Consider the following 10,148-nt stretch of genomic DNA (forward strand, 5'->3'; position numbering starts at 1 on the left):
CCGGTGAAAGTTAAAGGTGGGGAAAGAGGGGAGGGAATCCTTGACGCGTCTTTACCGTGCCTTTACCAAGGAAACCTTATGCGCGTGTGCTCTGACGCAACTGCCCATTTTTGGAAACATGCGTCAATGGTCGAAACCAACTGTGAAATGGGGGTGGCTGTGAAAAGCCAACAAGTTTAAAGGAAATTAAAGCATTTTAAACATTTCTCAATTGCTCAGTAGAATATATAATTCGTAATTTACCCATATTATTCCATAAACTTTTTACTGGACAGTAATGCCTGGTAGTGATTATGTACAATATGTATGCTGCCACCCCTATTTTGCTGTGCGCCTTATCAAGACTGTGACGCGTAGACGCAGGTTGGCGTTGATAAGCGGAGCTACGAAGTAGAGTAGTGCCATTGAAGTGAGTCATCTAACGACGTGACCTGTAGAAGTAGCACTGAAGTTCACTTAGTCGCCAAAATCAGCTCAACAAAGTCCAGAGCGGTACACTCATCACAGCCGTGAGTCACTGCTATAGGGACAGGACTAAACCTACGAGAGCACAGAGTTCACTGAAGAAAAGTAGGTGCTTCACAGATTTTTTTTTTCTTCATTTCATCTGCTTCTACTAGAACATCTCAGTAGCGATGAATATTAGGCATTAGGTTTACACGGGAACATCTATTTATTGGACTGTTAAAGAGACTACAGAATTTGAGAGCGTTGACTTCTCTAATAATATAATATTACACAGATATTCCTGGATTTTACATAATGACCATTAAGAAGTATTTTGGATATAATTTTTAGATTAGGTATAAAGGAATCGCTTTGCTTGGAAGTGCTTTTTTGCCACTGGAGACACTGGTCGTGTGGGAATTCATTATCAACCTTCTGAAATTTCCTCCTCTTTCTCTGGATCATGTACCAGGATTACATCGGGACATACGACACGTCCTCCCGCGGCAGCAGCAGCTCACCGGCGCACCCGGACACCAGCCCCATTCCTGCCTCTAACTATCAGGTAGCATAATGTGCTTGAGTGTCCACTTTACATGTTTGCACTATTCGGGTTTACATGAATAGTCCTAGTTACCATGTTATCATAAATAATTCCAAACTGACAGGTAACGATATGCACTTATGCAGAGCATATTGTCTTCACACACTTTACATCACAGTGCGCATACTACACATACTAAACAATGTGTTGTTAAACAACAATGGCAATATGCAATTAGAAGCAGCTCCGCTAAATAATAACACTGTAGCACATATTAACATAAACTGCGATGTAAAATGGGACCAAACTTTCTATACACCGAGGACTTGGTCATTGGCATTGGCTTTCATTTTCATTATGTGAACTAAATTAGGCTACATTCAGTGGCCCTGTATGAATGTTTTTGATTAAAAAAGCAGCGCAAGTGTTATAAGTGCTTAAAAAAAAACTTGACACTTGATAATTGAATAGACGGACGATGCGCCCTTACCTTAAGTAGGCTATGCATGCCTACCGTAAGAATACAGTGTATGCTACATATTTTTATAACTGTTTTCCGAATTGCTAGGTTTTAAAATAATCGTATCCGATCATTATTTTCAAAAGAAAGTGCACGAAGGACGCACATAGCTTTTATGCATCCGCAAAATGCGTAAAATCCAAGCAGAGGAGTCCGTCTCGCTCTCTTAATAAATGATTCCCAGTGTTTTTCGTTGTTGTTGTTTTGCCCGTCTTGCAGTCTATCGTTTTGTTAAGACAGTGCACATGTTGGCACCCATAACATTATGTTTCCGTGGAATTAGGCATGTTGTCAGATAAGGGTAGCAGTGGCGTGGGTGGTGTGCGTAATGTGAAATAAACCCACGGAGAGTGCGTACGTAGTGGCCACAGGATGCCACACTTCCGGGACTTCCACATAAGCTATTGCTTTTTACTAACCTTCAGAACATTTCATTTGTTTATCTGAAAGAAAAAAATATATAGATGTGTGTGATGGGGATAATAGGATATAGCATATGCTTAAATAGCTGCTTAAAAATGGAGGGGGGGGGGGGGGGTTACATTAAATTACAGTTTATTTAATTATTATAATTTATAATTTAATATAAACCTTGTTGCAAATAATGTTTATCACATACATTGTAATATATCATTGCCATCTGTCTATGGCTATACCACGAGGGTTGCATTATATATTACATGTTTCAAGTAAAGTTTTCTAACAGCTAAGAAGTTTAGGCAATTTTGTGAGAATTTTCCGATCTCGACATCAGCGCGAATGAATGGGAGCTTGTGCACCGGTCAGTTTGGCAACTTGTTCCCCAGACTGGTATTTTAATCACATCTGGTACGTTAAACACAGCCCCTGTCAGAAATTCCCGAGCATCATCGTCTTGTATGGTTGCTGTTTTAACTACCAAACCCATGGAATAAACTGCCCCCTTTCGATTCCAGCATGCGCTGTTTTGACTCCTTTGGGGAAAAATCAAGTGAAGGGGAAAATGCTGGTACATTTCAGGAGAAATTAGCGCAACGCGGTAATTTCGCAACACAACAGAGCTTCATGGAATGATTCAGTAAGATGTTTATATGTTGACCTTCCCTTCTCGGTCGCTTGTGATGGACTCGATGAGAAATAGACGCAACAGTTCCTGGAAGGTAGTGGAGTCTTTCGCAATACTGAGTTGTAGAAAACTCTTCTCTACCACCGTAAAGAAACAATATACTTTTAGTGAAAATAAAACAATAAAGTGAGACTTACAAATACTGACGTTTAGCTCTAGTCAATTTTTTAATGCACGAAATGATTGTTATCCTTTTAAACAACACCACGCTTCCCGTAATTCATTCACCTCCAAATGTTTAAACATGGTCCGTCACATTTTCCCGTCAGTTCACAGTTTCAAGTCAGTTTCCCGTTAAAATCCCACCAGGAATGCTTGAAAGGACTGGAATTTGGTGGATGGAATGTGCTGGCATGGGATCCCAGTTCAGTTTCCCGGATGACTGTAATAAAGAGCAACCTTTGTAACGTGATTAAGCATTTGTCAGACTACATATGTAAAAAAAAAAGAAAAAGAAAAAAAAAACATATAACCTTATAACTTGGGTACTTTTTACAAGTAATATTTAGGTAATAGCCTTGTTTGTACTGCAGCTTTCACTATGTGTTAATTTACAGATCAGAAGTTCACATATTTTCAAACGTGACTATATTTGAACAAATATTTGTGATATTTATCTTTTCTAAATTGACATTATTAACATTAAAGTTATTTAAAACTGATGTTAGTAATAGAAGACCCGTAAGTGTCACTAGCTGCTGTTTACTTACATTGAAATTAATAATTGGATACAATGCACTTATTGTGGACATACATGATTATTCATTTGATTAAAATCAGCATTTTATTTCAGTCATCTTATAAACAAAGAAGTGTATTTGTTATGAGCCATATTCACTTCTTATAAGACAGAGTCCGTTTAAAAAATATATGTTGTATACCCACACAGCAGTGAATCCGTTGCCCATTGCATCACAGAGGCTAATTATCTAACCCTGGCCGGCTTCTTTCATTGAGGGTTGTGGGCTTTCCCATGATTCACTGTGTGTGTGTCACCCTGTCGCTCTGGGGGTCAAGCAGTCAAGAGGGCGCAGAGCGAAGTAGCACGTGGAATGATTCATTAATCTGTGATGATGGGAATTTGTAAAATGGCTAAAAAGTGGGTGGCTGGGGTACTGCAGTAACAAAGAATAATGAATCATACAATTTTTAACGAACAGTGAAAGTCAGAGTTCTAATCCAGATTTTTATCATAAATATTTACACGTTAATCTCTCTCTCTCTTTTCACAGAAGTACATAGTAGACATGCCTGGCTCTAGCAGTGCCTTCATTCCCACAATTAATGCCATAACGACCAGTCAGGACCTGCAGTGGATGGTTCAGCCCACAGTAATCACATCCATGTCTAATCCATATTCCCGGCCTCACCCGTACGGCCTGTCTGTGTCTAGTGGCCCGAGCCTCCTCGGTCACACAGCCCTCACACGGCCCGGGGTCATCCGGTCCATCGGCGACGCCCGGGGTCGACGTAAACGAGACGAGCAGGTCAGTGTTAAATTTTTCATCAGACAAATTTTTTTTTTTTTTTTCATGTGCTAACATCTGCTAAATTATTAAACAACGACATTTGTTTGTAATTAAAGCTTCATTACAGCAGAACTTTGCTACATTAATACTGTTATTTTCTTTTTTTATTTGCTGAGAAACAATTGTTATTGTACAAGTGTAATTTAAATAAATTTGCCTTCAAGTATGTTGCTTAATATGATGTAAGCCTTTTTTTTTTCTTCTTCGTGAGAACGATTTCTCACAAACAACTGGAAAAGTTTACTTGTGTGAGTGCTCACTCCTCATTTTGTGTGTAGCTCACCCCAGAGGAAGAAGAAAAACGGAGAGTTAGACGAGAAAGAAACAAACTAGCTGCTGCAAAATGTCGGAACCGCAGAAGAGAACTGACCGACATGCTTCAAGGGGTGAGTTTTCTACCATTGTTACAAAAAACATTCTTGTAAATTACCAGCACAAGGCGAACACGTTTACCAAATAGTCCAAATGAAATGTCCACAACTATCTCTAGGCTTATTTTCACAAAATTTTTAGTGGTTGAAAGTTGAAAAGACCATAAAAAGAAGGTTTTACAGCCACAGAAGACCAGTGTTCTCTGACAGACATGGGAATGCCCCCAGTCCCAGACAATTCTGGCTGTAATTTAACTACTAAGCTTCTTTATAATGGCATCTCTCAGGCTTTCAGACCTGAAACATGAGGGAGGAATGTGCTACAGGGGGTTGGAGGGAAGCAAACGTCTGATATTGTTCGACTAGGAAACCACAGCTAACCATCAAACCCCACACACTGCTATCTTCTCTCATCCCTTCCCCCACGCTTCATTCCTCACCAAATAAGGAACTGTATGACAATAACTATGCCCTTTCTTCCAATGTACTGTTTCTTTCTCTGTAAAACAAGCATTTGTTTTGCTTTTAGTTTCCTTCTTCCTCATAGCCATATTAATGAGTCAAAGACAGCTACGGTTTATATATGGCTGTCTAGCCACATTGTTATGTCTGTTTCAACCTTCTGTAGGCTTTGACAGTTGTTCCAAAATATTTGGTGCTGTGTCAAGTGTCCTGTTTAACAAAGAAATGTGAACAGCTCAAATTTATTTGGGAAATAATTGCTTGTGTTTATGGTTTGCTTTTTATAGTGCCAAATTGCTCTGAAGAGTTCAGTCAGGAAAATGTTCGGGGTGTGGATGAAATTAGGCTTTATATTCTAAGATAATTAAAACTAAACTAAACTAAACTAAAATATATTATTATTGTAAAAATAGTAGTACTGGGTTGACTAAGACCACCCAGAGCACCCTGTCAGCAACCTTGATAAACTTTTTAAAATACTTAAATTGAATCAGTAATTACAGCATAATTAATTTGCAAATCATTTCACTATCCAAAAGAGTATCAGACAAAATGAAGCCTGATCATTTATTGTATTTATTTTTTTATTTTTTTAATTCAAGGAGACAGAGAAGTTAGAGGAGGAGAAGGCTGACCTGCAGAAAGAAATCGAGACCCTGCAGAAGGAAAAGGACAAGTTGGAGTTCATGTTGGTGGCCCACAACCCCGTGTGCAAACTGCCTCCTGAAGAACGCCATCAGAACTCGCACTCCCAGCAGTGTGCGCCCCTCCCTCTGACCATGCGCTCCAACCTTGGTCCCCGGGGACCGATGGGTACCCTCAACCCAGTGGTGGTTAAACAGGAGCCTTTGGAAGACGATGACGATGAGGAAGAAGGAAAAAGCCAACGTTCAGTCATCAAGCCCATCTGCCTAGGTGGCGGCATGTATTGTTCTGATGGAGACAGCCTCAACACGCCTGTGGTGGCTGCTTCCACCCCGTTGTCCACTCCGAACATCCCAAGCCTCATCTTCACCTACCCCAGCATGCTTGAGCCCGAGAGTCCTTCACCCTCATCGGAGTCCTGCTCCAAAGCCCACCGTCGTAGCAGTAGCAGCGGCGACCAATCTTCAGATTCCCTTAATTCTCCCACCCTCTTGGCACTTTGAAGGAAGATTTGACGGTGCTCCTTTGCCATTCTTACAGATCTCCAGAGCGCGCTCAGCTACGACTTCACCTCAGCAAAGCTGAGAACCCTCAAGGGCTAATTTGCTCATTTTATTTAAGCGTTTCAGAAGAGAGTTTTTGTTGTAATTTTTGTTTAAATGTATGTGCAAACTCAACTTGCTGTTTCAGTTACAAATAATCATGAGTTTCTGGAATGCGGATGAAATAAGGGGAGGAGAGATTTCATCTTTCATCTTTAGAAAGACTCAGAGCATCTTGCAGTCGGCTGCCTGTACAGTAGAGCAAGATATTTCCTGCTGGCTGTCTGACTAATAAAAGATTGGAATGGTTTGCAAGATCGAATTCTTGATAGGTACAGAATAAGACATTGGACACTACAGTAGAAAGCTGCCCTCAAAACATCATCTTTGTATTTTTGACGTGTGGTTATTGTCCCTTTGTATTTTATGTCCTGCTGTTTATAATATTTAGGGTTCACTGGATGAGCCTCACTGCTGAGTGTCGGAAGAACCATCTTGTATATTAAAATGCTGACCTTTGTTGATATTTTGTATTTGCGGCACAGGCACTAAGATAATTTGCCAAATTTACATAGCTTTTGTTATGTGAAGCAAACATAGAAAAAAAAAAAAACACTTTTTAGCATCAGCGGATCTACTGTCAGGGATTTTTGTCTGTGTCAGTGAGCCATACAAGCATTACTAGAAGCAATTGCACAGAGAACACAATATAACGGTGTACATGAGGGAAACTCTAGCCATATTAGGCTCTGCCTCTAACCCTGACATGGCAATATCGCTTTTGTATTGGCACACACTGTGGTTTTCAAATAATAATAATGATGATTAAAAAAAAATAGTACTTTTATAATATGTACTTTTATGTCTTGATTGGCCCTTTTTTCAGGGTACAGTTTAAACTGAATCATATATCAGCCATATGAGCACTTCTCCCTGAAGAACTGGTTGGCTTTTATTGCCACTCTTGGGAACAGATGCACTTTGTCAGCAACCTTACAATCAAATAAAACGCCATTCTTTACAGTGATGGAATAAACAGGGAACGCAAAATGATATTGAATGTTTGATGCAATAGGTGAGTGTGGTGTGCATCAGACGCTGAAAAAAAGATACACATTGCAATATTTCTTGAAAAACATTCCATGGAAAAGAAGACTTCAGTGAGATCTCAAGGTTACTGTTGCTACAGTCAGATAATAACTGAGGGTGAATGTGAGTATTTTGTTGTACAGGATGCAGCAAACTGAAACAAAAAAAAACAAAACAAAACAAATGTGGCTTCTATTTGAAGGACTTTGTTGCTTTATTTATGTCAGGAACTTTCAAGGATCTAGGAGATAATTTCAGTGTTCGTTTTATTGAGTATGAGAGATTCTAGTTTTGAAAACCAATTTAATACCAAAAAAAAAGGAAAATGTTTAATGACTGTGTGCTGTAAACCGTTCTCTGTTGGTCTTTGAGCCCTGTGTAATTTGAGCAAGCCGTCTGTATAGCTTTCTGCACATGTCCTGCTTATCAGTCTGTTCTCTCTCTCTCTCTCTCTCTCTCTCTCTTTATATTGCTTTTACTGTTGAAAGACAGAAAATAACCTACAAAAACAGCAATATGTAAGGCAGTGTTGTTCCTTTGGTAATTTAAATTTATTATAATGATAATAAAAACATTTCCAAAGTGGTATTTTTGGATAGTCGTACTTTGCTGTGTGAAGTGTTTTGCCTATGTTGGATATTTCATTGTTACAATGTGGTGCTTCTGTGTTTCTTTGAGTCAGTTACAAGATGGTTGAATGCACCTGCTTTATGCGTCAGTTATTCATTTGTCTCTAATTTCTGCACTTAATCAGAGATGCAGATTTATTTGTCCTAATATTGGTCTGTGAACCTAAATCTGTCATTAAACTTTTTTGATAGACAGCTTTGCTTTATCCAACTGATGATAATGTAAGACAATACTTGCTTTGTAAAATACATAAAACATTTCATAAATGGGGATCGTAGAGTGTAGAAGAAAAAAATAAGCAAAATAAGCATGTGCATACTTGCATGTACTGTACATACGGTTTTAAATACAATACTTTCTGCTCATAGTTCATCAACGCTTTTGCTGTCCTGGTTATCAAAACTGCACTTTATGTAAAAACTAAATGTATAAACTCGTTTGTTAGGTTGCTAATTTGGCCATACAAATTAGGGTTTCATTTCTCTTGAAGAATCACTCTATATATATTCATTTCAGATGTCAAAAATTATGTTTTGGTTAAAGGTGCATTCATTATCTTGCATTACCATTGTCTCATTTTACCAGATCAAGTTTTATAATGATTATGTACTAGGTTGAAAATGATTTGCCAAGTTTGAGATTTGAGTCTTTTTAAAAAAAATATTACTGGCTGTTTTGCGGTTGTGTATTGAGCTTTAGGCCAAATTCATGTGTCTGTGTGAAAATCTTTTATTTTGAAATAAATATTTCGATTTTTAAAATCTGAAATGTGTACATATTATTTCAGATATATCACTGCACTGATGTAGTCTCAAATCATTGTAAAAATAATGCTCTTCTGAATGTTTATCAGTTCCATGACTCATACTAAAATTATTTCCACTGAAAATAATAAAATACAATTAATAAAATATCATACAGGATAACATTATTAAAGATCAGATAATTATTATAGTTAATTCAGTTTTCACAATTCACAAAGCGATCACATATTTTATGGCAGTCAATAATTTATTCAAGACATGAAGTGCTTACTATATCTGGCAACCATAAACAAATTATACTTTAATAATGTGTTTACAAGGTATTTTGTAACTATTCACATTTTACAAGATTGTATTTTAGATTAGGTTTAATCTTTTATAATTAATATATATATATATATATATATATATATATATATATATATATATATATATATATATATATATATATATATATATATATATATATATATACACATGTACTCATTAATTAATTTCAATACTGAAAGGAATTTTATTTTAATTTTTGTCCACTGGACAGTTTTATGTAGTTTTATGAGTACAACACATAGTCTCAAGCTGATTTGGGGAAATTTTAGATCTCTGTCATTCTATGTTCATTTTAAATTAAAAGTCTCTTGCTTCAGTTATCTTTATTTTATATATATATATATATATACACACACACACACATTTTACAATAATACTTATAATTCAACCTTCAAGGACAACTAAAAGGTAGTATTTGAAATGTGTAATAGTCAACAGGCAAAAATGGAACACGACACAATAGATTTATACTGCCACCTAGTGTTTAAGATACATATGAGTTTTATGATATTTTATTTTACATTTTTCTGCTTAAAAACAACACAGTTAAGTTATTTTTAGTATATACACATTAAATTATATTATAATAGTCATAATAAACATGAAAGATATTAGTAATCAAAAAGACAAAATAGAAATCTGAAATATCAGAACAAAAAACAGAACAATAATCTTCAAGGATTTATGTAAAAATTATATTACATAATGTGAGAGTTATAAAGTCAGATTGATATCTCCAATGAGCCCCTAACAGATGCTTGTGTAGATGTGCAGTCTATGATTAAAGGTTTAGGCTGGCAAATGAACGATTTCAAGATCTAACTTTTCTGCTTCACTGTGTTAGTGAAGACATTTGTTTTTTAGATACAGTGACAATTGTTATTTATGTACATTTTATGTACATAGTGTTCTATATTGTTAAAAAGGTATAATTGTTTTACAATTCAAATTATTCTAATTGTAGCATACTTTTTGGCATATCAGCAACTCATCTAACTATCATACTATGTGCCTTGCGAAAGTATTCAAACCCTTTAATTTTTTTTTCATGTTTTGTTATATTGATTACTTGATTTCCACATCAGTCTACACTTGCATAATGGCTAAGTGAAAAAAGAACTGTCACCACTTTGTAAATTTATATAAAAAAATAAAAAAAACTGCAATAAG

At 36.6% G+C, this 10,148-nt stretch overlaps 1 protein-coding gene across 3 annotated transcripts; it reads left to right on the forward strand.

Annotated features, from left to right (window-relative positions):
- Nucleotides 1–386: 386 nt before the first annotated feature.
- LOC113117041 (fos-related antigen 2-like) lies at nucleotides 387–7,842 on the forward strand. 3 transcript variants are annotated; one of them, XM_026285415.1, is made up of 5 exons: nucleotides 387–570; nucleotides 799–1,012; nucleotides 3,849–4,103; nucleotides 4,424–4,531; nucleotides 5,581–6,126. In XM_026285415.1, exons 2-5 carry the CDS (start codon nucleotides 911–913, stop codon nucleotides 6,124–6,126), a joined length of 1,011 nt encoding a protein of 336 aa, XP_026141200.1. In that variant the 5' UTR covers nucleotides 387–570; nucleotides 799–910. The 3 variants fall into 3 exon arrangements, with proteins under 3 accessions (XP_026141200.1, XP_026141202.1, XP_026141201.1); XM_026285417.1 differs by having other exon boundaries at nucleotides 920–1,012; XM_026285416.1 differs by lacking the exon at nucleotides 387–570 and having other exon boundaries at nucleotides 911–1,012; nucleotides 5,581–7,842.
- The last annotated feature ends 2,306 nt before the right edge of the window (nucleotides 7,843–10,148 follow it).

The sequence above is a fragment of the Carassius auratus genome, chromosome 17 (assembly GCF_003368295.1).
Source record: "Carassius auratus strain Wakin chromosome 17, ASM336829v1, whole genome shotgun sequence".
Lineage (NCBI taxonomy): Eukaryota > Metazoa > Chordata > Actinopteri > Cypriniformes > Cyprinidae > Carassius > Carassius auratus.

Coding starts and splice junctions, on each gene's coding strand:
- LOC113117041 (XM_026285415.1), top strand. CDS start 911: ATGTACCAGGATTACATCGGGACATACGACACGTCCTCCCGCGGCAGC. Junction 4,104..4,423: donor GACGTAAACGAGACGAGCAG/GTCAGTGTTAAA, acceptor TTTTGTGTGTAG/CTCACCCCAGAGGAAGAAGA. Junction 4,532..5,580: donor TGACCGACATGCTTCAAGGG/GTGAGTTTTCTA, acceptor TTTTAATTCAAG/GAGACAGAGAAGTTAGAGGA.